We start from the raw sequence: 25,476 nt of genomic DNA on the forward strand, positions 1-25,476 counted from the left end.
TTTCCAACGGTGCAAAGGAGGCGACCAGACCAGACCAGATTTGGCCCACACGGCCTCGCCCCGACTCGAGGCCGGCCTCACCTGGCAGCCGCCTTAAATCGCCAATCACGTGCAGTGCGCGCTCCCTTCTTTGACCTTTCCCGGTTGTTTACCTTGCCTCGCAAGTCTCATCGTCTCACCCAACGCATTGGGAAAGTGAGGCTGCATTCCCATTCATCTCGAGGTCTCATTGTGCCATCCCGACAATCACCAGAGCAGCATAAGCGGGGCGTATCACAAAGGCAATCCTACATAGATCCACTACCGAGATCAGATCTGATGCAGGAACATCATCGCGCACCTGTGAGGCTTGTTTGCTGATCTGCAGGTTGCTGCGCACCAAGTCGGTGGTCAGGACTGCGGCACTCGGGGACCTCGCGCACTCGCGTCACCCCAACCTTCACCCACAGTCGGGTGGCAGGCCAGAAACTACACGTTGGCGGGGCCGCGCGCTGCTGGAGCACGTCAAACACAAGCCACTGCGTCACCCCGGAGCTTGACGTGATGCCACGGTGCAGCCGCCGACGAGGGATCTGCGAGTATACGGGACCAGCCGTAGGTTAATCGCCGTTTGACTCCGCAGCCGCAGCCCTACCGGCAGCCGGAGCCCCACGTGGTGAGCTTTGTGCTGGTCCGTGGGGACCGGAAGGGTGCAGGGCAGACTGGACGCACCTCAGGCCTGCTCGGGTCGAGTCCAGGTCCGGATCCTCCAACTCGGCGAATTTGATCACTGCAAGATCCGGACGCGATAAGACAACACCACACAGAGAGAACAGTCATCATGATGGTGGACCCCAAGCTCCGTTCTCCTCACGTAGACTCCTAAAACAAAAAGCAACTAGTCATCCGTGAATCTCTCGTCGCAGTCATGGGGGAGGGGAGGGTAGCGAGAGGGCGCGGGTAAAAAGCAAAAGAACTGAAGGAGACAACCTGTAGAAGCCAACTGCGTCCCCACCCCATTAACCGACGAGCAACCCCGAGACCCCATTTTCACACCTGTTCCAGGGCTCCAAATGCTATGCAAATTTCGAGACCGTGACTGATCTTTTGTTTTCTTGACCCTATCCGTAACACCTTGCGTAAAATCGCTCAAATGCCCGAGAGAATCACTTTGTAAAACCATGGGGAGAATGAGCGTTGGGACACCACCTTTACGTCGTCATTGTCAACTTGGCTGGTGGCAGTCATTGCATGCCAGTGGGAGACTGCTTCGCATGCGTTTAAGCAGACGCCTGAGCCTGGTCACGACCACGTCCGCCGCGGAATCCGTTGCCGCCACGGCCACGATCACCACGGTGGAAATTTCCGCCACGGCCACGACCCTGACCACGGCCGCGATAACCGCCACGGCCACGCTCGCCCTGGAAACCGCCACGTCCACGACCACCGCGATGAGCGACCTCCTGGAAGCCTTCACCGTTGGGCGCAGGAGTAGCATTGGTGACAGGAGCAGGAGTCTCGGGAGCGGAGAGGGCGGGAGTGTCCTCAGCCCAGCTCTGGGTGCTGGCCGCCGGGGCCGGTTGGTGGATCGCCTCGGTCTCGCTAGGGTTGCGGGGAACCATCTCAAAACTCTCGGTCAAAGGGTCGTCAGCGACGGGCACCTTGCTGTCCCACTGCTCCGCACCGGCAGCATTGGCAGAGCTGTCCTCGACACTAGTAGCAGCAGGGGCGGGGGACTCGTCGTGGGAGTCGCCGTTGGTAGCAGCAACACTGTCGTCGATCTCAGTCAGGCCAGCGTGAGCGACCGTGGGGTCCGTTCCGGTTTCCGCACTGGCCGCTGCGTTGGACGCCGGCGGAACGGGTTCCGACTGAGCAACTTCTTCGGCCCAAGCCTTTTGGTCGGCAAACTCGATATCCTTGATCGATGATTCCTTGACTTCGGCGTCTGTAGACGGTCAGATTTGCTGGCTAGAGGATAATGAGGGATGCTCACAAGTGATGGTAAGCGCAATGCCCTCGGTGGAAAGGACAGGCTCCGTAGAGCCACCAATCAGCTTCAGAGCAGCTTCCACAGCCTCAGGATTGCCGCCGTAAACCTGCAGCAGAGCACCCTCGAAGGCCCTGGACAGCTCCGAGTCATCGTCACACTCTTGACGCCTGGCAGCAGCAGCCCGGAGGAATTTGGAGAAGATGAGCAAACGCTCCTTCGTGGCCTCCTCAGCCTTGGCCTCTGCGGTGGCCTGAGCCGTTCTTTCAACCTCCTTCAGCTTCTCGGCATGGGCGGCCTCCAGTTGCTCCCTCTGACCCTTCAACATCTTCTGGTGGTCATCATTGACCTTCTTGTATTGAGCCAGCTGCTCCTCAAACTGCTCGCGGTCGGCCTCAAGCTGGGGCTTCTTCAAGGCCTGGGCCTTTTGGTCGTTGTTGATCTTCTTCTGGGCGACGAGATCATCGAGAGCGACGTTGGGGTTTTCCTTCAAGACAGCGTTGAGCTTGTCCATGGCGTTCTGAAAATAGGCAAGATTAGCATCCATTGTGAGGCTGGGTTTCGATGACGATACTCACGAGCTTCTTGTTGACATTGCGGAGCTTCCTAGAGTAGATGTCAATACTTGGGCTTGTTCCGGTGCTCGCGTGCAAGGCCCACGTACTTTTGCAGCTCTTTAATGAACGGGTGTTCCGACTCAACATCCGCGCCATTGACCGAGCCCTCGACTGGCGAAGAAGCATCCTTAATGGGGCTCGAAGGGGCGGCGGCAGCAGCAGCGGCAGCAGCCTCAGCCTTGGCCTTCTTCTTGCGAGCGGACTTGGACTCGTTTGGAGTTGAGCTGGGCGGGTTGACGGTTCCCGACATGTTGGAGGATGTATGGTTGGAATGCAAGGTAGATCTGATGCAGAGCTGTAGGGAGGGAAGGTGAGCGAGTCTCGCGAAGAGGCAGGGCGGACACATACGCGTGGAGGAAGGGTGGTGAATGTACGTCGAGTTGGCAAATGCAAGCTCCAATGACAGGAAGAGGCCCGGAGCAAAGGCGCGTCGCGGGAGCGAGGGCCCGTGCGCGCCAAGGCTCATCGTCATCGGGAATGTCGGAGTGAACCACCGAACCTTGGAACGACACCTCTCCTGGACATTTTCGTCGCTGTTCATCTTCACAAGGCATGGGACATATTCCATTGTGAAACATTGGCTCTATGCAGTCTATTGTCCGTCATCACTTGCACAGTCCTGCCAGACAAGTGCCTCGATCGGGCCACTCGCGAAGCTGGTGATCTATCATCTAGAGCACGCGACCAATCACTGCCAGGCCAACCGCAGTAATGCCGGGAACCTGGATCACGCCTCCCTCATTCCAGCGAGGATTGGACACAGAAAGAGTGCCTACGACAGGAAACTCGCGGCTCGAACATCTCTATCGCTAGGTCTCAAGAAGCGCTCTGCCCTACCAACTCGATCCATCATTGAAGCTAAACACTACATACGCGAAGAGAAAACTGAGAGAAGAGCCAAGCTGTGAAACAGTATCCAATAGCACCCAATGCCTTTCAGAGCCCATTGGGATGTCGTCGAATCAAGGAGCATTTGGCGCTCCAACGGGCGGTTGAAAGGGAGCATCCCTATGTTTAGCGTGCCTTTGCCCAAGAAAGGCAGCCGTATAAGAGAAGCGAAGAATCCAAGATCGAGCACTGCTCGAATAGTCAAGAGCACTGGCCTGGAAAGCGCCTATCCGTCAGTGGCTGGGGGATGAATCCCTGGCAGTATGGTCAGTAATTTCCTAGATTGGTGAACAAGATGACATCTCACCTTCTCGACACCCCCAATGAAACCCCAAGAGCCAGGGCCTTTGAAGTTCCAAAAGAACCAGCCTCCACTGTACTTCTCAAAGACGTCGAATTGCACCTCGACGTAGCGGCGAACTTGTTGGATGATCGGGCCTTCCCAGTCGTCGAGGGATAGACCTCCGTCGGCTTCGCACTGGCAACCGCCGTCGGGGCAGAGCTGGCCGGTACCTTCAGGGTCGGCAAATGTTGTACCGTCAGGGTTGACGCAGATGAAGGTGTTGCCGCTGAACTCGCCGCCGTAGACTGGGAGGTTGTTGTCCTTTGCAACCTTTAGCTGTTCCTCTGCAAACCGACAGACCTCTTTGATGTGGCCGTCCTGGTCGAGGTGGCGGTCTTTTTCCGTGAACAGCTGGTACTGATGCACGTCGAGGGCAAATATTCCAGGATTGGTGCTGTTCAACGCTGCGTTGACATCGAGCCAGTTCTTAGGCTGCACCCACTGATCGTGCCTGGATTAAAGTCAGAATAGGACCACTGACTTCAATGGGGGGGGTGTGGAATCTTACATGACGATTCGCAGATTCTTGTTCTGAGAAGCTTCGCGAACAGCGTCGAAGGTCGTTTTGGTCCATCTCTTTGAGGTCGTGAGTGTGTTGGGGAAGCCGTTGGAGGGTTCGTTGAGCAGCTCGATTGCGACAACCGTGTCTGCATATTCAGCAGAACCATACTTCTGCGCCATGGTCCTCAAAATCTCCGTTGTACGCTCCAGATTGTTCTGACCATCTGCCTGCCACTCCACTGCTGCGATCCGACCGGAGCCTGCAGCCGCGTTTTGCCTGCCAGGTGCGCCGTGTAGATCAATGATGACTGCCATTCCGAACTTGCGGGCCCAGCCTATGGCACTTTCCAGGTAGTCATCGGCGCCTTGGTGGTAGGGCGTGTCTGTGTTGTCGTAAGCCCAGTAGCCGATTCCGATGCGTAACCTGTGTTAGTTTAGTGGAAGGTGATTCCCAGAATGGTTGACTACTCACGCGTTGATTCCGTACGAGCGGAGCTTCTGGACGTCAGACTCGTTGAAAAATGTGTCCCAGTGGTTCTTGATCGCTTCGTCAGAGCCGGGCTGCTGGTCAAAGGTCCACTGATCAACTGCCGGAGAGTTTTTGAAGAGCTGAGGAGTGAGGTACGGCTCGAGGACGAGCCATCCGCCAATGTTGACGCCGCGCAAGTAGGTATTGGCGTTTGCTTTGAGGTAGTCACCAACGAAAGCCGGGCGAGCGGTGGCCTCAAGTGAATAGAGAAGCACCAAGAGAATGTGCACAATGAATGGACGCGCCATCTTCAAGATGGCACAGCTTCAGCGACGGAAATGAGTGTGGTAGCGAGCAAACAGCAAAGCGAGGGTGCAAGAGCGACAGAGCGCAATAGTTGAAGAGCTGTTTTGATTTAGGTGGAGAGGGGATTTTGTTAGGTCGCTGTCTTAAACTGCCCGTGACACTGACCTCACGCACAACCACAGCCGGCGCAATGCCACGGCGATTTTCGAACCCCAATGGAAATCAGACCGAACTCAAACCTCATGACCTCACCCCTTTGGAGTCTGGGTTGGTTCTGCACTTGATCTTCCTGCCTTGCGATCCTTTGACAGCTCCTTCGACGGCTCCTTGTCGACTTCATCCTCGCGACAAAAGAGCTTTCGCATGAAGCTCTGCCAACAAAGTCGGTCTTCTGCCATGTCTCAACAGCGATCTTGGGCGTCTTGAACACTGGTTGGATGCTCCTGGAGGATCTCATAATCGCCAAAGTTGGCGGAGTCGACGTCACTTGAAGCAACAACTGGCCGGAATGAAACATTTTTCCCGCTCTTGTTGACTCAAAATGTTGTAGAAAAGAAACCAAAGTGTGACAAGGGAAGCCTTGTGTTAATTCAGCACGACTTCTTCAGTCCAGAAAGATCCACGACGCAATGCGTCGACGCAGGAGTGGTCAGAGTGCCGGTCATGGAGACTTATTTGGTCGTTTCTGGGTAATGTCCAGTGTCATGGACGGATGAGGCAGGCAACGAGTGTTTCCGGCGCTGCATGCTACTCCAGATGGCCTTCAGCCAGGTCTTGGTCTGGGGAAAACAAAATTGTCAAGGGGCGCGGGCGTGGAAAAAGCAATCTGCTCGGGCGAAAATACTTCCAAGGCATGGCTCAGGGAAATGGCAGCGTCCCTGGGTTCTGGGTAAGCCCTATATGTCAAGACCAAAAAAGCAAAGATGTAGTCGAGAGAAATCTGCAGCATCCCAAGGTGCAACGAAAAGGGTTTGGTCATGTCTCGGGAGGCAGTGCAAAGACGAGAATTTGGTCGAGTCTCACACAGACATGAATCATGCAGCAGAGAGAGAGAAAAAAGCAAGAGAGGGACGGGGTGTTGAGGATCCGGATGGGTATAGCTGGAGAAAGGTTGATCCGAGCAGAGAGGCGGGGCTAGGTACAGGTAGATACATGTGGAGTGCAGGTTGATGCAGCCAAAAAGGGCTGGGGGTGGCTGCCGGGGCCCAGCAGTGATAGGCTGCGATGGCGACAATCAAGGCGCGCAGACAGCACACGTGAACACCTCGGCTGAAACTAGGTCTCGATTGGTGCACACCACGAGACCTGATGGTGCATTCAGAGGTGCAGGATGAGGAGAGGCAGTCATCGTGTATGCGGATGTGGGCAAGACGGGGGAGTTGTTGTTGTTGTTGTTGTTGTTGGAGAGAAAAGGCGGTGGACAGCTGTGACTGACAAGAGAGAGGGTCGAGTCGACCGCAAGGAAGCGAAGCGAAGTCGTCGGGGCGGGGGTTCCGATGTTCCTCCGATGCTGAGATAAGTCGGCTGTGGTGGTTCTGTTAAAAGAGGCCAGCGATTGCCGCCCACGGCACCCATACAGACTGGTGCCATGTGATTAGCACTCACCTGATCAACCATCAACTCTTCCCTCCATCAACATTAACAACCCAATATCTGGCCCACGTCCAGGCCCAGTTCCTCTCGGTTTTGACCCGTCGTCCATCTGCTGCCCTCGCGCACCTCCGCTCTCGGTCGCACCCTTTTTTGCGCGTCGACCGCGTTACCGTCGACGCCGTCAAGTCCAAGTCGAGTCGGGACCACCTCAAGTCACGTTTCTCGTCCTCGCCGACGAGGGAGCATAAGTAAGTCATCATCTCAATCAATTCACCCGGCCTCTCCCTCCATCGCGCGACACGGTGACCACGGCGCTCTTGACACGACTGCCACCGATCGCCGCCCTGTCCTCTCCTCGTCGCCCGCGCCACCGCGACACCGTCCCTTGGCCTCGCACCTGCTACCGCGCATTCCACATGGTTCCGTCGCGTCCCTGGTCCTCGTCGCCTACGCGGCCTCCGCCGTGTCCACCGTCACGACGGGCCTGCGGTGCCAACGCGCAGCAGCGTCTCGCGCAACCGTCAAGCAGGACATTGACAGCTTGGTCTCACAGCCAGGAAACTGCTTGTCCGCATCATGGTCGCACTCGACACTTGCCGTAGGACACGTGCTAACGATGCATATCCACTAGGGCATTAACAGTGTGCTTGCTCTACCTTCGTCCACCACTGCCCTCTCTCTTGCGGAGCCTTGCGGGGGTTTGTTCTCAAAAACATTACCTTTCTCTCCCTCTCGCCATAGTGCAACTCTGCTGGTGGTTTGCCTCCGCGGCCACGCGTTGTACTGCCCCGCCTACCGTCCTCCTGGAGTCAGTACTTGCCCCCAGGTCTGTCTGAGGGCCATTCGCGGCAGCCTGCATATTGTGGTTGTCCTACTCCGCCATCCATTAAAATCCGCCATTGGGCAATACCCACCTCGAATTAAATTGCGACCACTTGCGCCGTCAACCGCGAAGCCAACGAATCAGCCTCGCAAGCCAAGTCAGAGCCATCCCCCTACAAGCTGCAAGTCGGCGCGCAAATGGCGGACGTTGCCAGTTACCCTGATTCGGATCCCAAGGCCGACGTCAGTGACTCGACTTCGATGCACAACAACAAGCGCAAGCGCAGCTCGATCGACCAAGGCTCTTCCAACACGCGACCTGCCCCCGGCGACTCGTCTCGCAACGCGAACTACCAGCGCGCATCACCTGGATCAGCAAACAACACGGGTTCCGCGGGATTAACCGATCAATCGAACAATTCCTTTTTGGGCGCACACCACGGTACTGGGACTGGCGAAGAAGATATGCATCACTCCAATGCTGAGATCGACTTCAGCCAGCTGGCGCAACACACAAACGACCACAACATGCACCAGAATGGCGGAACCACCTCGTCTGCGACAGACACGGCTGTTGCAGCCTTGTCGCATCACTTTCAAATGACGGTCCCTCAAGCCACCGAGCTTTCTTTCCAGAACCAACCGACAGGTGGAGAAAATGACCGGGCTCTGGGCAATTCATTCGGCATGGGAGATCACAACATCCACGCTGCCTCGCATGGAATGGGTGACTATGGCTTGGACCCCATGAACAACAAGTCGAATACCCCGGGAGCGTCTCAGAATGAATCGCCGCCTCCTTCATCAAAGCCTCAAGTCGGCTCTGAGGAGTGGCACAAGATTCGCAGGGACAATCACAAGGAAGGTATGTTTAGAATTATTCCTCACCAATCCAGGGACAATTTCTGATTGCAACAGTTGAACGCCGACGCCGTGAGACAATCAACGAGGGCATCAACGAATTGGCCAAGATTGTCCCTGGTTGTGAGAAGAACAAGGGTTCCATCCTCCAGCGCGCTGTCCAGTTTATAACTCAACTTAAGGAGAACGAGTCGCAAAACATCGAAAAGTGGACTCTCGAGAAACTCCTGACCGAGCAGGCAATCACTGAGCTTAGTGCTAGCTGCGACAAGTTCAAGGGCGAATGTCAACGCGCATGGAATGAAGTCGAGATATGGAAGAAGGCCTGCCAGAACGCCGGCATAGTGCCCGAAGAGTATCAAAACCAAGGCGAGAAGGCGGATCAGAATGGCGATAGTTGAGGAGCGCGAGCACCTTCACATTCAGGAACGAACGCCAATTCCAGCGAGACACGAGCAGCAGCAAGCACAGCTGTGGCAGTGTCTGCTCAAGCAGCCTTCGACGCTAGGACGATGTCATGAACGATTCACGACTGGTTTTTCAGCTTGCTTGCTTGATTTGATTTCATCTTCTTCGCAGGCCCTTCTTCACAGGCGCGATTGGCCAACACAGCACCTTCACACCCATCCTCTCCCTCTTCCTCTTGCGATCCACGGCTCGGAAACAGGGAGTCGTAGTGATGGACAGTGGGTCAGAGCGACGAATGGGTGGTAATTCGGGAGTTCGACTCGACTCGATCGAGTCACTTTCTCCCCTCTTTTCCTCCAATCCACGGTTTGGGTGTTTGACGGACGGGAGGCGGACACTTTCATTGCATGACACGAGAGGACTTTTTCTTCCGCCCTTTTCTTTCTCTCTCTCTCTCTCTCTCTCAACCTTGCGGATTCAACCCAAGTGTGTGGCGGATACCTGTATGCTTCCTTCCTACATCCTCTCGTGGTGGTGGGCGAGTTTTTTTCCGCTGAGCTCTTACTTAGTGCATCTTCTCTGCTCTGCGCTGCTCTGCTCTGCGCTGCTCTGCTCTGCTCTGCTCTGCTTTAGTTTTGGCATTCCCCCAATTCGAATTGAATCGAGTGAGTCTGTGATACTTGCCCTTATTTTCTGCACGCGTGGTCAGTCGTGTGCTTGGACTATGTTTATGCGGTGCCCCGGCCTTGGCCCTGCCCCTGCTGGCCACATGACGACGAAACCGAAACCGTTGGTGACCTGCCTTGCCTACGGTATTTTGAGAGCGGATAGGTCACGGCCGCACCCGGACCGTGCCTAGTCTTTCTCCTCCCCAAGCTTTTTTCGCATCGTCGCCGCCGCCGCCGCCGCCCCCGTGGTGTCGCTACCTAGTGTGCATGCATGGATCCCTGACGACACCCTCTTTTTCGCAAACGTGGCAAGGTAGGTAGGTAGGTAGGTAGGTACATGTACATGTCCCTCGCCCAGCTGCCGCTGCAGCTGCAGACGGCTTGCCTTGACCTTTGCCTTTGCCTGTGGGTCTGGTCATCGCGTAGAAAGCAGCGAGCAGCGAGCAGCGAGCGTCACTTGCCCTGTATCAATACTGGCACAGTGCCCAGCATCCATCCCCATTCCTCCGCCCTCAAACACCCCATGCCGTATGCTATGCTACATGTCGGCGCGGGCAACCTCGGTCTTTCGCTCAATTCACTAAGTGTTCAGCAGGGTAGGTAGCGCTGTGTCTCTGCTCTGCCGTCTGTCTGGTCGTGCGCGACGCATTCGCTGGGAGAAGAGAAGATGAGAGAGGAATGGAGGGAAGAGCGGGAGAAAAAGAGTGGTCAAGGTGAAGAAGAAAGGGGCATGGGAACGGGTACCCAGGGCAGGCTTTGTACTCGGACTCGGACTCGGAGACTTCCTGCGTCCAGCGTAAACGTTGGGTTCTTCCCCAACACCACATCGCGACTGCATAGAGGCCGTTACTTCAGCGCTTGTTGCGCTGCAAATGGAGGTCTCACCATCGCCAGTGATGCGGTGGTGCGGGCGAGATGCATGACAGAAGAATTTACATGCTGCGCTGTAATAGGAGGATGTGGATGTGTGCAGCAGCTCCCGTGATTCAGTGGAAAGATGAAGATAGGACGACGAGAATGGCGTGCAATTTGATTTGAAAAGGAAGGGCCAAAGGAATGGTCGAGAGGTCTCTGTCATTTGGACATACACATACAGACGCAGACTTCATGTCGACAGGAAAAATTACGCGCGGCAGCTACACGAAGCCACGCAACACACACAGCCAAACCTCCAGCTACCATAATCCGAATGACCGACCGACAGACCTATGTGATGTTCCAACGCGAAGATGCGACGCCATTTCGCCTGCCCGTCCGTACCTACACCCGCATTACACACAGCAGACAAAAACACCGAAGAAAGCCTCGACATGATCAATAGCCCTGCTGCCACTGCTGCGGTCCCGGCGGCGGTCCCTCGTTCGGGCCCCCCGGCCCAGCGAGGCCCTGAGCCTCCCACTCCGCAGCGACGTCGCCCAGCATGGCGGCCTCCTCAGCGGCGGCCTGCGCAGCCGCCGCCTGCGCCTGCATCTCGCCCCAGCCGAGGCGCTCGAGCTCGCGGCGGAAGAAGTCCTGCTCGCGCGCGAGGACGCCCGGCTCGGCGCCGAGGCGCTCCGGGTAGCGCTTGAGGTTGAACCAGTGCGTGAGGGCGCGCAGGGCCTGTTCGAGCGGCACGCTCTCGTCGACGTCGGCGTCGACGTCGGAGCCCGCCAGCCAGTCGTCGCGCAGCTCGGGCCGGCAGTGCAGGTACACGGCCGTGATGACGCGCATGTTGGCCTGCCGCCACTTGCGCCCGCAGTACGGCACCTGGTTCTTGAACAGCTTGAGCGTGTACAGCCGCAGTTGCGGTTGCGGGATCTTGAGGCTTTTGCGCAGGTATTGGCTCGACTTGTACTGGACCAGCATCAAGTTGCGGTGCGCCTTGTTCTTGCAAATCTTCTGCATGATGCGCAGCAGGTTGATGTTGCTGAAGAAGTTGCGCCATGAGAAGGACGTGATCGGTTCTGTTGGCAGGTTGGTTACTGGGATACCGAGCTCGTCGACTTCTGGAAGATGGTTACCGTTGCCGTCGGTTGCGATTGAGGGTCCAGGCTCTCCCGTTGCAATCGATGGGTCTTCTGTGATGGAGTCCAGGAGGCTGTCGGCTGATGGTTGACGTCGGATCGGAGGTGGGACAGCCTCATCAGGGTCGTGTTGCTCGTCTGATTCGGCTCCGCCATGTGCCTCTGCATCTCTGAGACCTTCTCGGGAATGCGTGCGACAAAAGTAGAAGAAACTGTACCTAATTAGTGACATGAGGGCTTTGATGTGGCGCCTTGCTTACTTGAGGTCTTCCCTGTCGCATTTGTAATTGATTGCCTTCTCAATCTCTTGCAACTGAAGTAGCTTGAGTGTAAGTGGGATGTAGTTTGAGTCCACCAGCAACTGCGTCAGATACTCCATCTTCAAAATGTCTGCCACAAAGTCAGCACTCTTCAATTAAACCAGAAGCGATCGATGCTTACGAGACACTTTGAACCACTTGAGCAAAAGGATCAGGATGCCAGAGGCAGCCTTGTCTTGAATCTCTTCTGTCCTCATCCTGTCCAAGTCCTCGAGGGGGATTCTCGACATGTCAGGAATCATGAATCCGGGACTTCCGTCTCCTGGCCCTCCATTCTGGCCAACTTCCATGCCAACAGCAGTTGGACTGTTGCTCTGAAGTGCCAGAGTCGCAAGATGGGACAAAAAGGTCCGAAGCAGAACAATGACCAACGATTGAAGGTGTGGAAGCACGGCCGACTAGTCAATGTTAGTAAGCATCGTCTGCAACAGGAAAGATACACCAACATAGAACCTGTCTATACGATCCAGCTTCATCGAAACCAGATCTTGCTGTTTGTTCCTTTCCTCGGGTGCTTTTCCATCCTCGAGTTTGATGGCATTCAGTTTCCTGTCCAGCTCGAAAGGTTCCACGTCAACATCCTCTGGACCAACCCAACCGCGCTCGTATTTCATGAAAAGGACGCGTTCTTCCCATAGTTGCTTCATCGCACGTGTCGCCCTCATTCTTTTGGCAAACAGTTCTGCGGCTTCAGAGATCGAGGTTGGGATGTCGCTCCCTTCCCACTTCCGCCCAACAAGCATGTCTTGAAGGTCGGTGGAGCCCTTTCCGCCAAGGTTGTTGCTCGACTCGTCGAGCGGAGGATAGAGAAAGGGGAAAAGCTGATTAGTCTGGTAGTTTTGCTTCTTGCCGCCTTTGCCTCCCGGCCCGGCTGGCGAAGGTGGCGGAGATGGAGCAGGTGTTGCTATGTGAACTGGTTGATGGAGAATAGAAGTGCCATTTATATTACCCACACCTGGTCCAGAAGAGCCTGCTTCCGAAGCCTTGCTTTGGTGGTTTTTCAAGGGAGGAAGAATGGAGTTGTTTTCGGGCTCCAAAGGGAAGAGAGGGGGCGGAGGGTTGTAGGCCGGGTACTTGGAACTGATTTCTTGCCGAAAGAGATGATAATCCAGCGGAGATGCCGTGATTATTGGTTGGCCTCGATTGTCGGCAGTCTCTTGCAAGGGATCTTGAAAGGACTTCTTCAGCTCGTCGAGCTCTTGCAGCCCACCAAAGTTGATCAAGATGGATTTCCAAGTCAAGAGAAGCACCTGATTGTGTTAGTCATCAATTATGCCAACGCATTTACTTTCTTACCTTGTGCTGTGGGGGCCCAATGGAGTCGTCCCATCGCAAGCTTGTTATGACCTCGATGAGGAAGACAGCCAAATCTGGCTGGAGCTCAGCTGTGAGGCAAGTCAGTCAAGAGTTCCCATCATTCCATCATTCTCACTTACATAGCTCCTGCTTGAGGGAATTGTGGCCGTCCATTCGCGCCACTTCGTGGAGGACGTACATCAATGTAAGGGAACACCACAGCTCCCGGCGATCGGCTTCTCTTTCGTCGTGGGGAGTAATTTCTTGCTCGACAACATCCATGGTACTTCACCAAGTCAGTGAATCTGGGCCACGAGATTGGGCAAGCAGAAAACTCACAACTCGCGCACAACGGCAGAACGAGCAATGTCGAAGATGGGTTGTATACCACGGCACTCATGTATTATCTCAACGCCATTGCGAATCCAGTCAATTTGCACCTCTGACTTGATATAGTTGAAGGATTGCTCGGCATCATTAGCTGGGGGAGCGAATTCTTCCTCGTCCTGCATATTTGAAAGTCCTGCAGTCTCATGCCAACAGCCTAGGGCAATGTATACCAAGGCCTCAAGGCTCCGCAGATGGGCATCTCTGTCCGAGCGGGAGAGATTTCCCACCAGCTTCCTCACGAGTTGTTCTCTAGATGCCGGCTCGGCTTTGCACCAGTCCATCTCACCCTGTTCGTATGCCGCCAGGTTTGAAAGTGTGCCATCGCGAAGAGCGACCCATTCCTCGACAAACGAGGACAGCGACTTGAGCAACATGGCCTGCTCCTCCAGGCCGTATGAAAACCATTCCTCAATCTCTTGGGCAAAAGAGGATGAGTCGTCGTACTCGAAGGCATAGGGGGTCGGCTCGACCTTGGGCATATCAGTGACGAGCTTTTTGAGCTGCAACAGCGACAGCGAGTCTGTCGGCTGGTGACCCGGCTCGTAGGGTGGTGCCGGTGGCGCGGGAGGCGGCAAGCGCTGGGGAGCTGGAGCAGACTTGTCACGCCGAAGGCCAGGTCTCGCCGGCAGCGTGGCGCCATCGGTTGGAACTGGAGGGTGGCCTGCCTGTTCAATGGCCTCAATGACTTGTTGCTCGGCGGTATCGAGTGGAGGCTTCACGCCCTCTTCGTCCGCGCCAATATTCCTGACCGGATCCGAAGGCAAGGCCATCATTTCAGCCTCGTCCACGCCCACGGGTACCTGAGGGACAGCCTCAGAAGGGTCCGCACGTTCGGAAGGTTGTTGGTCCATGGTGACACGGCTACGGGGCGGCGAAACAGAGATAGGGTGGCAGCGGTGCAGGAGTCGGATTCGCGACAGCTGGCATCGTCAGGCGGGCGTGGTTAACGGAGCATGGCGCGGCGCTGAGGCATTGGGTCGAGGTGTTGTTTGGGTGTTGTTGAACGTAGGACAGCTCGCCAGCATGGATCCGATGCGATTGCGGGGACCGGAAGTGCAAACGCCAAAGTCGTGGCCGCTCGACCGAACATTGTCCACGCGGCCGTCGGTCTGCTGCTGTGCCCGTCAAGACATCTGCACTCTTTTGCCCTCCACCATCTTTGTCCTCGACTTTCTCAATCCGGACTCGAGTTGCCCGGCTGCTGCTAGCCACTGACGATCTCGCATGACTCGGCTCGGTTTTGGCGTCCTCACCTGCCCCTCGCGCAGGGCAACCCAACGTTTCTCCAACCTGACCTCTACTTCTTCCACCGCCCCAGTCTCCCCTTCTGCCGGCTTGTACTTGATGATCCAAAAGGTCGCGGTCGAATGGCAGTATACGGTAGCACACGCGTGCCCCCTTCTCGGCCTTCGTCATCCACGTCGTGCCACACTGCCACAAGCAACCGAATCCTCTGTTTATGATGCGCCACTCAATACTTTGCAGCTTTTTGTTGCTCGGCCAAGTCAGTGGAGAATCTGACGTGCAGATGCCAGCAGTTAACCTGTGGTTCAAGTATCTTTATTTTCTGTTGCACCGCCCCCGATACTTGGGGCCACGGTCGCTTGGCACCAGGCCGGTGAGTTGGTACATGTCAGCTCTCCCCATAATTCAGCATGTTTTTTTCCGTCGTGTGGAGTCATTCTATTGGCGCTTCTAGTCACGTTACCAGTCTTTTTCGGAAACCGGGCCTCTAGCTCAATTTTCCTTTTCGTCCGTTTTTCCTACTCTGCCTGGTGGCCCCCTTCCACCCATCAAATTAGGGTTGCGCATCGGATGCGGGAATACTCCATCAGGACGGACAGGATTGCCGCTGGCGCTTCACCCCCAGAGTCGGCCCATCCGCTTTCCCCTAACAGATGCCTGCTCCGCTCAGCCTTGCCGGATGGGCAAGCGCATCATGCCGCGCACCAATCCGCCTCGAGCAAGCTTACCGCACTGCACCGCAGATGTGCATAGCACTTTAACAGATCTCTTGGGTCCAACTCGCACCCCCGCGTGCTCTTCAAGGCACATGGCTCAAGCTCTGAACCATAGAGCTCGCCGAGCTTCAGCCTCGCCGTCACTCGTCCCACGTCATTGGGTTCTGCCATCAGTTGACTGCCGCAATCAGCCAACAACTCGGCTCACACGTTGCAGTGGCAATTATCACACCATTCATTATTACTGAGACCTGTCAAGCATTCAAGTAAGCTAACCTTTCCCTTTTGAGTGGGGAGCCGTGCTTGGGTAAGCGTTTGTTGCTATTCCGTGTAGCAGCAATCATTTCCTGGGGCCCAAAATCCTCCCATTCTCAGTGGAGCCAGTCCAGAATAATCGTCTTGGCGGTCCTGCGGGAAGGAATCGCAAGCACCGTCACTGCCACATGGCTCTGCTGTGCTCGATGCCGGGGTAAAATCCCTTGAAAGAGCCTCTGCTTTGCGAGCTGATCAATTGCTTCTGAATTTTCCAAGCCAAGAAGCCTCTTGCAGCCTGCTGCTATGGTCCACAATGGCTCAAAACACCTTTCACTTGGCGCCCCCATGATCTATTTTCGTGGGTTGAATCTCCTATCACGAGTTAAGGTTAGGTAGGAAGCTCGTCAGCGGTGCATGCGCAGCGTGCATAGACACCCGCTTCTTCAGAAGGTAGGATGTCAGCGCAAGGGGGACTTTCCCTTTTCAAGCTGCCATCATGACATACCAAGTTTCTCAGTCTAGACTCTTGTTGTGCTCAAAAAGGCTGTCCCTCCCACCCTTCCTTGTCCATACCCACTGCTCAGTTACTCAACGTCAACATGTTTCCCACTTTCACCAGGTCCGGCGTGGCAGCACTCATTTGCTTCTCTCTTGTTTCTGCTGTGCCTCTCGAGAAGCGTGCTCCCAGTGGACCTGTTATCTCCTCCAACTTCCCGGACCCTTCAATCGTGAAAGTGGGAAACACCTGGTACAGCTTTGGTACAAATCTTGGAGACGACACCGCTCCACACGTCCAAATTGCCACGAGCTCCGACTTTAAGACGTGGTCTTTGACTGGGGAAGATGCTCTACCAACCATTCCTGCTTGGGTAGCATTTTCCAAACCATCCATCTGGGCTCCTGATGTCATTCAGAACGACAATGGCAAATTTGTCATGTACTTTAGCGCGGCTCGGCTCGAAAATCCCGATCGTCACTGCGTTGGTGTAGCGACCTCAGAAAACATCATGGGACCTTATACTGCTCAATCCACTGCCTGGGTGTGTCACAACAGTGAAGGCGGGGCAATTGATGCCTCCAGCTTCCTTGACTCGGACGGATCGCGCTATGTCACTTATAAGATTGATGTGAGCCACATCTTCTCTCTTCCTGGGCCTCTGATACTGACAACGAGATAGGGAAACTCTCAAGGCAACGGCGGCGCATGCAACAATGACGTTGCGCCTCGAAAATCGACGCCGATTATGCTGCAAAAGGTCGATTCAAACGGCATTGACAAGATTGGTTCCGCTTATCAGATCCTAACCAACGATGTTCCTGACGTAGACGGCCCCGACGTTGAAGCGCCTTCGATCGCTAAATTCGCTGATGGTCGCTACGTTTTGTTCTTTTCTTCGAATTGCTTCACCACCATCAATTACAATGTCAACTACGCAACTGCTTCGAGTAAGTTGGACTCGAGGAATTCGACATTCAAAGTCATCTGGATCGCTAACGATCGATAGGTGTCAGTGGTCCCTATACTCGGGCGTCAACCCCTCTCTTCACCTCTAGCTCCACCGGTCTTTGGTCCCCAGGCGGCGCGAGCATCGCGCCTGACGGTCAGCACCTGATATTCCACGCGTACATCGAGGCGGGATCGACCATCCGTGCGGTCTACACGGCTCAATTGTCCTGGAACGACAACGTTGCCTCCGCCTGAGCGGGGAAGAAGAGGGATAGTAGCGTCAACTATGGGCGCCAAATCCCCGCCCGAGGCTATCTGCTGACTTGATCCTCGAGCGTTTGCGGTGTGCTGCACTAGCTGCGGTAAAGCAGCAGTGTTGCGCGACTTTGCATCGAGTGCGGTCTAGTGTCGTGCCTGCAGAATTTCCTTGGCATCCACACCATCCGTCATACGGATCATCGTTGTCCCTTTTCTCGCATTTACACTCAGCATTTCCGATTTGGCACTGGAACAGCATCCATCATGCAATTGCTACAGGTCATTGTCTTGACCTCCAGGTGTTTACAGCCGGCTTCATATACCCTACATTGTTCCATCGACGTCCTGTTCATTCGAGAGTTCCTTTGCTACTTTTCTTCGATCGGTGTTTGGATGAGGCTTACACTAGGAGCCCCTTGGGTACGAGTTTTTGATGAATACTTGTACAGCTCCAGCCGGCAAAACATGTACAATACGAGCTGGAACCCCGGCATTTGTCTCGGCGCACAGCGCAGTGTTGCATTTTCAGTTATCTATCTGCGAAAGGTCAAGCTTTGGGATTAATCGATTGATTTTAGTTGAACCAAGCATTTCTTCCTGTCTGGCCATTGGTTTTCAAGGGTCGATGTGGGGAAGATGCATGGCAGATGATATGAGATGGTTGGTCAATTTTCGAAAGGGATGTGACCGTCTCGCCAGTCTCTGCTGCACTGCAGCTTTGCTGTCCATATTGGCGCATATGCCGACTAATCTCTAAGCACACGATGACTTCGCCGAGAAGTCGTGAACCCTTTTCTAGCAAGATGACGAACACGCTGACATCAAACCACAGCAAACCTCTCGGAAAATCGGAGTCGACTCTGAAGGGTCGGTACACAATTCGGAAGAGGACTTTTCGTCGTCGTGTTTGGCCGGAAAGGTACATGACGATGCAGCATCTTGGTAAGTGCATTGCTGGCCGAAAAGACTCTTGTAACCCTTGTGTAACCTGTTCAGGGGGTAGCTGGATGCGCGCCAACGCTCCTCGGCCCCTCCCTTCTACCGTACCGGCCGGGAGCGCCCATCCTTCCCGCCCGCCACCCACCGGCGCCTCAACCCAACCCTCTTCCTCCAAGCCGATATCTCCACGTCCCGCCCTGCCGCTCACAACATCGAAGGATCGGGCTCGATTAAATCCGACGGCGGCAGCTTATCCTGCATATGTGGGCCGATGCGGTGCATGCTCGCTCGGGAAGAGATGAAGGTTAGTCGACACGCGCGTTTGCATCAGTTTGTCAGGCTCAGACCTGTCGCTCTCCCTCGAGCTTCGCTGATGGCTTCCACCAGCTCGCAAAGGACCGAGGCCAGGTCGGATTTTAGTCCGAGGAAACGACAAGGAGCCCGATTAGCGTGAGGGCTAGAATCCTGCCATACGCCATAGCGGTTCTTTCCCGTTGCGCTACTGTAGCGTTGACCAAAGGTCGGACGGACGGGAAGATCGATCACCACTGATGAATGAGAATGGACCGGTGAAGGTTCGAAACGTTTCCTTTCGCTCTCATCGTCCCGTTTCAATGCAGCGTAGGGAGCTTTTTTGGAGCGGAGCCTTGGCTGTTCTCTTGGTCTCTTGACCATTTTCTATGCCGCTATTCCTCCTTGCCAAGCGCCTGCCAAGTAGGGAGCTGCGATACTCGTGCAACACACGTCGCCAGCCACGTCAAGCATCGTCATCGTCAGCCTCAACAACAACCTGAGCTTGGCCTTCATCTCCTTAATTTGAAGAAGCTTTCTTTCTGGTTGGTGTTCAGCCGAGGAGTTCATCAATGTTGCATTCGCTTTTGAGACAAGAAGATACAAGGGCGCCTCCAGCCTGAGGAAACGAAGACGTCTGCTGTAACCCTTTTAGTGAATTTCTTCCGATGATTTCAATGTTTCCAACCACAGCTGACGCAACGACAAATCGAGTCAGCCAAATGAAAGTCAAATGCTTGCCAGGCGCAAACTCCAGGAACCGGCATCTTCTGTAGCCACCAGCGTCTTGGAACCTTGAGACTTGGAAATCCCTTCCGCTACTGCTCCTCCATCACCTTACCATGCAGCCAACCTTGTTTGATCTCCTGTTGCAAACTAACCACCGCCATAATCAAAAGCTCAACGCTGATGGCAGGGACGGGGCGTCCCGCCAGCCTCGGTTCAGGCTTGTCCACCCAATACGGGCTTCCCCAGCACAGCTCGACGCCACAAAGCAGACGTGTCTTACAAGAGCACCACTATACGCCTCTGCTGTATCCTGTGTATGGATCGGTATGCTCGAGCGCAGTACAGACACACACGGGTTGCACCAAACGCCAAATTGATCGATTCTGTGTGCGATGAGTCTGGCCTGGACCAGGGCTTGACAAGGCGAAGTGAGGTGAAGAGCAATTGCAAACAAAGACAGAAATAGAGTGAATCAGGAACGGCTGTAAAAATAAGTCGACAACCACCTCAGCCTGTGAACCTGCATCTTTTCTCTACAATCAGGCACTTCCGCCACACACGTCACTTCAGCACCGCCGATACACCATGGGCGTTGAGCAGGCGCACTGCACAGCGGGCGGCCGGGCGGGCGGTCCGCTGCCTTCGTCCCTGTCCGCTCACTTGCATGTATGCACGTATCCGCTTGTCAAAAAGATTGCTTTGTCGCCGCATTGACACACTGACACTGACACTGCGCGCGCTCCATCTTACTTGCAGCAGTCAGTCGCCGTGTGCGCCGGGAGCGGAACGCACAGCGCGGAGCGGGAGGGAGGGAGGGAAGCATGTCCTGCATATCCCATGCGAGAGGAAGGTTGGCTGGTGGGCTAGCCTGCTGCACGAATGACTTCGGCACTTGCCTTGCCATCTGTCTCTCTTGTCAACGAAGCATCTGGACGGCTGGTCGGCCGGGCCAGAAAGGGGAAGGTTGCTTGCCAAGTGCTGCGGCGCGTTTTTCGTAAGTTTTGATCTGCCAGAGCAATCATGCAGGGCATGGCTGGCGTTCTGCTACTCATTTTCCGCTCCAGGAACTGCTGGAGCTCCGTTCAAAAGGCCTCAGCTGCGAGGCTGTGTCGCAAAAGTCGTGACACACATAATCCTGAGGTTCTGCGAACCAAGGCCCGAATGCTCCCTATCAATGCTCTCTCAGACTCCTGAATGCTCCCGCGCACGCACTTTGGCTTTGTTTGGCTTGGAAACTCCCTATCAGATGTATTTTGGGGCATATGAATGCTCGTCAATCTTCTGCGGCGACTCTTCCTCGCCCTTCCGGTCGTTGTCGTCAATTTCGCCCCCTCTTCGTCGATCTCTTCTTCCTCGTCGTTCTGCTTCTCATCTGCCTGGCTCATCTCACCATCGAAATATTTGAGAAGACTGGCGGTCTGGCCAACGCGAAGACGAGGGCTTCTCAGCAGCTGGTTGTTAAGAGCTGGGACGGGCGCGCGCCTAAACGAGGACAAGGGGAAAGGCAATGCCGTTAGACGAAGAGGAGACTGAGATTGAAGCCGGGGCCAAGGAGGATCTCCCACTCGCCCTTTGACGAGAAATTCCCAACAATTGCATCCATCATGTCCGTGATGAGGGAGCACCACGAAGGTGCATCACTGCAGCAGCTCCTGACATTGATTCCGGAAGAGACCCATTGGGTCTGGCACATGCTCCCTCTTTTTGAAAAGCATCGCAATCAAGAAGTCTACGCGTTCATGGGTGAGCAAATCATATTTCACTACTATTTGTAAAGCTACTGACCGTACCACACAGGCACATGCCGAAAGCTTGACCAAAACCAAGACTTTCTGACCGTCCCCCACGCAGAACGGGGCCTGACGCTGCAGCTCCTGTAAGCTGTCCAAGAGATTTCCGACTGCCCGATCATTCTTTTCGACATGCGCGTCATGTGTAGGACATATCGCGACAAGAAGAAACCAGAGGCGCCCACTTCGCAGTACTCGGACAAACGAGCGCCATTGTTTGAGAAATGCGGTGCGATTGGAGATGTGGGTCGCTTTGGAGCACTTCGGCACCAGGTACACAGGACATCCTCTCCCCCGACTGCGAAATGCTAGCTAACCACTTTGCAGAAAAAAGGTAATTTTCTCGTATGTGAACTTTGCACAAACGATCCTCGCCTGGTGGCACCCGCTGACGCAGCTGGCGGCGGCCTTCATTATACTGAGGCTGCTCCTCTTGCACCACAGGGTGTCCATACGTCCATTTGAGGCTCTGGAGCGAGTTGCTTGACGTGGCGCGCAGTCTTGCCAGAAGGCGGCAGAGTAAGCGAAGGTTCACCAAAGCGGTTCATCCATGGCGCGGCGTGTGGAAGGTGAGGTGTAGACGATAGGGCGACGAGGCGCGCGACAAGTTGAGGTGCGGCGGCGATGAGGTGACGTCACTGGCAATGACGAGGTGCGCGACGGCGAGCCGAGGTGACTGGTGGACTCAACACCAAGCAAGATACCGGATTAGGCAAGGCGCGGCACCTACTGTCAGTATAAGAGAACCTCCTGTCAGAATTAGAAAAACCCCTGTCAGGGAAGTGGTCGCCCCCGGAATTGGCAATGCCCCGGCCATTACTCATCAAGTCGACCCCATGGATGCTTCCAAGGGATCCCACAGACCCACAACGCGCTGCATCTCGGATGGGTGATCACCACAGGCGGCATCAACAGCCCAGCCCAAGCAGACCCCATGGGGACCAACTGCACAATTTTCTCCAAGAAGATCGCGGAGTTCTTCTCGAAGGCAATGTCAGATCCAAGTGTGAGCCCAACACCAGAAGCCGTGTACGATCAGATCGCTACCTATGTCGCAAAGCACAGCAAGTACACCATTCCTCCTCGAGGGTTCAGCAGTCAAGGCTTGGTAGACAGAATGAAAACGACTGCAAGCAGCTGTACTACGAGTTGATGCTGCTCGAGGGTGACGAGGACGATGTCAAAGCCGCCAAGCTTCTCAAACGCAAGGCGCCAGGCGCAGAAAAAGCACAGAGACAGGTGGAGAAAAAGGACATGGCATGCCCATGAATGCTCCTCATCATCACGCCCACCCGGACATAAATGCTCCTTGTGATCGCCGCGCTTGGGTGTTGAATGCTCCTTGTTGGTGTTCAGTTGGATGGACCAGATTGATTCCTCGGGGCTTCTGTGAATGGAAGAGAAGCGAGACTCGAGACAATGAGCAGCTGGAGCTCTGAGGGTGTGTACTTCTCCTTGGACCCTCAGCCACTACCGTGTGGGTTTTGAGACAATTACGCCTGTAGAAGCTGTGGGCGTGGCAGGCAAACATGTGCGGCCGCTCAGATCACTTCTCTCGCAAACAGCAACCAGAACCGTCAACGACTCCTCAGAAGATTCTAGTCCTTTCGAGTAGGTGCCAGATGCATGAGAGACCTGCGGAGATCCAGAAAATGCCCGCTGGCGGTGTTGCCTCCCGCTTTCGGCTGCCGGCTCACCAGCAGGCGGTGACTCTGCGTGAGAGCTTCCACGCATCAACAGGCGCTCCCTCTTCGCTGAAAGGGCCGATTCTTCTCGCTTAGTAGGCGCAGGCGCTTCGATATAACGCCATTCCGACAACAGGCGCATCAATATTACGCTTTTCGGACAACAGGCGCTGCACCACATTGTTCGGCTAGGAAGCTCGGTCCACATGCTCAAGTACTTAAACCCGCTTCTCTGCCCCAAACTTCCCTTTCCTCTTTTCATACTTACCTAGTGAGGTGAGGGCTGAGTTCAAGATTCGGTCCCACTGCCTGGCTGCCCTGCATTGCACTTCGCGGTGGCGGCCTGGCAGGGTTCGCCTTCGGGGTTCCCCTTGCGCAATTTTTGATGTCTCTGCTTTTTTCATTGACGCTTTTCGCCTTGCGCGGGACGTTGAGGAAGATTGGGTGTGCGATTCTGGGTTCCTTTTTTTGTGGTGGCTTTGGTGGCGGTCAAGTTTGTTGACGTTGTTGTTGTCTTCTGTGTTGGGGTCCGCCTGCGCTGCGCGCTTGAATCGGTAGATGGGCACCGTTGAGCGCCAGCATGGTTGATCCCTTGATTTGTTTCGCAGTATCCACGCCTGTGTTCTGGCAAGCGATGAGAGGGACCCTATTGAAAGGTTTGTGCCAATCAATTTGACCACTGCTCTGAATGTGCCGACACTGTCGTGCAGGCCTACGCTTCAGCTTCACTGCGCCTGATCGCGACGACGGAAACGCTGCCTCTTGACTCCAGTCTTACGATCCCGTTCCTTGAGGTTCTTGAATCTGTTGCTCGACTCAAGGTCCGGCCAAAACTCTGATCTGGAGGCTGACCCGAGCTGGATGTGCGACCCACCCGACGACCACAACCACACACCGCCCGCGAACGGGACGACGCATGTGAGGAGAGGATGCACTGAATAAGACGATGCAGGAGCTTTAATCTCGGAACCTCTGGCAGAAACGCTCTACTTGGCTTTGGATTTGCTGGAGCTTCAATGGCGAATGTCTGAGGCTCGGAGGCACGTCAAGGATCCGTGATGAAGGTCGTCGCTCACAAAAAAAAAAGCGCGGCGGGTGACAGGGAGCGTTCGTACGCATCACCACACATTTCTCAGGTACCAGCAGCACTCACGCTATCTTCCAAGCTGTGTTTAGAGCTACAGTTTCAGTAACTTCTTTGTCCGACGACGAATGCTTACTCACCTACTGCCTTCTGTGAAGAGCACCAGATCATGCCGGCAAAGCACAAACCTTTCCTGGCGACCTGAGAACGGAGCAGAGATTCAACGGCGCGACGATGAAGCCAGACTGGAGAGGAATCGGAAACATCAGTGCGGGCTTGACGCGGGAAAGAAAACGCGACTGCGTAGGGCCAGACTGAGCAGGAGGGTAGAGTAGGCACGGCAGGCGCAGACCAACTCAGCGCTCCAAGTCCTACTTCGTTCGCAACTCGAAGTCTAACACCCGAACAGCCCACTGCTGCTTCAAATTCGCTTCAAGACCACTGACAACCGCCATCATTTTATCCAACCTCTCCGCCTGCATCTTACCTCGGAGTCAGTCGCGGTAACTGACTTGATTCACCACCGCTCGTCTCAATCATATCTAAGCTTACTTGAGCCTCATCAGTCTCCAGATTTCCGCCCGTCATTCCATTACCTAGCCACCACTGGCCTTGTCATCCTCTCACCAACCGTTTCCTTCCACGGCCGCACCACATCATGCTTCCAACACACGCCGAACCCATTAATCTTGACAAGAACGAGCACGAAAACATGGCAGCCACCAGAGATTCTCCGGGCGAAGCGCCTGATCCAGGAACCAAAGCGAATGCTGGCGAAGTCAAGGCAATGTCCGTTTCAGTGATGGCAATTGCACAGGAAGAGGAAGGCGCCACGAACAGCGAAGCGGACGGAGATACCAAAGACGAGGACGAACAGGAAACGGACAACGAAGAAGGCGAGGATGATGGCGAGCAGGATACAGACTGTGACGAGGGCGGCGACAAGGACGACAACGACAACGACGACGAGCAGGTACCAAGTAACTCAGCCACCGCGAGAGACGCCGCAAAGAAAGCCAGAAAGCGGGCCTGGTATTTGAGGAATCGCGAAAAGTTAAAATTGCGAGACGTTGTTGCCAGAGAAAAGGAATACAAAGAGGTGCAGCAGCTGTGCGCCGCGCTGGCCGTCAAGCGCAACAAGCCGACCAACTCGACTGACGATCAGGAGACGATATGGCTCCGGTGCCCTATCTGCGGAACGAGTAAAACCAGTGAGAGGGCGCTGGTTATGCATCAGAGGAAAGAATATGTCGGTGAGAAGAGTTCGCAGAAGAGGAAAGACGCAAGAGCCGAAGCAGGGATGTGGGTAGACTATGAAGCAGAACAGGAGAAAGACGAGGAGGCGGAACAGGAGAAATACGACGAAGCGGGCCAGGAGAAATACGACGAAGCAGAGCTGTGGAAAGACAAGGAAGCGAAACCGGAGAAAGACGAGGAAGCGGAACTGGAGAAAGAGCAGTGATCAGCCAGCGTCGAGTCCAGACATTTCATCCGAGGCGACTTGACAGCGTCGTGTTTAATCGACAACGTCGAGGAAGCAAAGCTCGAGAGCGAGCAGCGGTCTCCATGAGCGATAAGTCAGCATA

General features: G+C 55.0%; 7 protein-coding genes across 7 annotated transcripts; 4 read left to right on the plus strand and 3 right to left on the minus strand.

The window, feature by feature from the left end:
- Positions 1–813: 813 nt before the first annotated feature.
- Positions 814–2,977, minus strand: J3D65DRAFT_631455 (uncharacterized protein). Its single transcript, XM_066800916.1, has 5 exons — positions 2,932–2,977; positions 2,631–2,878; positions 2,545–2,572; positions 1,973–2,486; positions 814–1,924 (listed from the first exon to the last, which is right to left on the minus strand). Exons 2-5 carry the CDS (start codon positions 2,831–2,833, stop codon positions 1,260–1,262), a joined length of 1,410 nt encoding a protein of 469 aa, XP_066652863.1. The 5' UTR covers positions 2,834–2,878; positions 2,932–2,977; the 3' UTR covers positions 814–1,259.
- A 701-nt stretch (positions 2,978–3,678) lies between these two features.
- On the minus strand, positions 3,679–4,981 carry J3D65DRAFT_543265 (putative glucan 1,3-beta-glucosidase; the record flags this gene model as incomplete). The annotated part of the gene is made up of 4 exons (XM_066796726.1): positions 3,679–3,726; positions 3,779–4,265; positions 4,323–4,739; positions 4,788–4,981. Coding segments are annotated over 4 exons (1,146 nt in total), but the record flags the coding sequence as incomplete, so codon positions are not given.
- Positions 4,982–7,348: 2,367 nt separating this feature from the next.
- J3D65DRAFT_458153 (uncharacterized protein) lies at positions 7,349–8,906 on the plus strand. The gene is made up of 2 exons (XM_066796404.1): positions 7,349–8,370; positions 8,424–8,906. The coding sequence occupies exons 1-2, from the start codon at positions 7,704–7,706 to the stop codon at positions 8,765–8,767; spliced, it is 1,011 nt and encodes a 336-aa protein (XP_066652865.1). The 5' UTR covers positions 7,349–7,703; the 3' UTR covers positions 8,768–8,906.
- A 1,732-nt stretch (positions 8,907–10,638) lies between these two features.
- On the minus strand, positions 10,639–14,488 carry J3D65DRAFT_458193 (uncharacterized protein). The gene is made up of 7 exons (XM_066796405.1): positions 13,401–14,488; positions 13,202–13,347; positions 13,062–13,150; positions 12,212–13,015; positions 11,887–12,163; positions 11,706–11,835; positions 10,639–11,657 (listed from the first exon to the last, which is right to left on the minus strand). Exons 1-7 carry the CDS (start codon positions 14,300–14,302, stop codon positions 10,757–10,759), a joined length of 3,249 nt encoding a protein of 1,082 aa, XP_066652866.1. The 5' UTR covers positions 14,303–14,488; the 3' UTR covers positions 10,639–10,756.
- A 1-nt stretch (position 14,489) lies between these two features.
- Positions 14,490–15,616, plus strand: J3D65DRAFT_458199 (uncharacterized protein). The gene is made up of 2 exons (XM_066796406.1): positions 14,490–14,955; positions 15,007–15,616. The coding sequence occupies exons 1-2, from the start codon at positions 14,676–14,678 to the stop codon at positions 15,447–15,449; spliced, it is 723 nt and encodes a 240-aa protein (XP_066652867.1). The 5' UTR covers positions 14,490–14,675; the 3' UTR covers positions 15,450–15,616.
- Positions 15,617–16,140: 524 nt separating this feature from the next.
- Positions 16,141–17,503, plus strand: J3D65DRAFT_458201 (glycosyl hydrolase). The gene is made up of 3 exons (XM_066796407.1): positions 16,141–16,794; positions 16,846–17,113; positions 17,173–17,503. The coding sequence occupies exons 1-3, from the start codon at positions 16,267–16,269 to the stop codon at positions 17,367–17,369; spliced, it is 993 nt and encodes a 330-aa protein (XP_066652868.1). The 5' UTR covers positions 16,141–16,266; the 3' UTR covers positions 17,370–17,503.
- Positions 17,504–24,548: 7,045 nt separating this feature from the next.
- On the plus strand, positions 24,549–25,352 carry J3D65DRAFT_669563 (uncharacterized protein; the record flags this gene model as incomplete). The annotated part of the gene is made up of 1 exon (XM_066803214.1): positions 24,549–25,352. One exon carries the CDS (start codon positions 24,549–24,551, stop codon positions 25,350–25,352), a length of 804 nt encoding a protein of 267 aa, XP_066652869.1.
- Positions 25,353–25,476: the final 124 nt, after the last annotated feature.

The sequence above is a fragment of the Phyllosticta citribraziliensis genome (genome assembly GCF_038025025.1).
Source record: "Phyllosticta citribraziliensis strain CPC 17464 chromosome Unknown J3D65scaffold_9, whole genome shotgun sequence".
In the NCBI taxonomy this organism is placed as follows: domain Eukaryota; kingdom Fungi; phylum Ascomycota; class Dothideomycetes; order Botryosphaeriales; family Phyllostictaceae; genus Phyllosticta; species Phyllosticta citribraziliensis.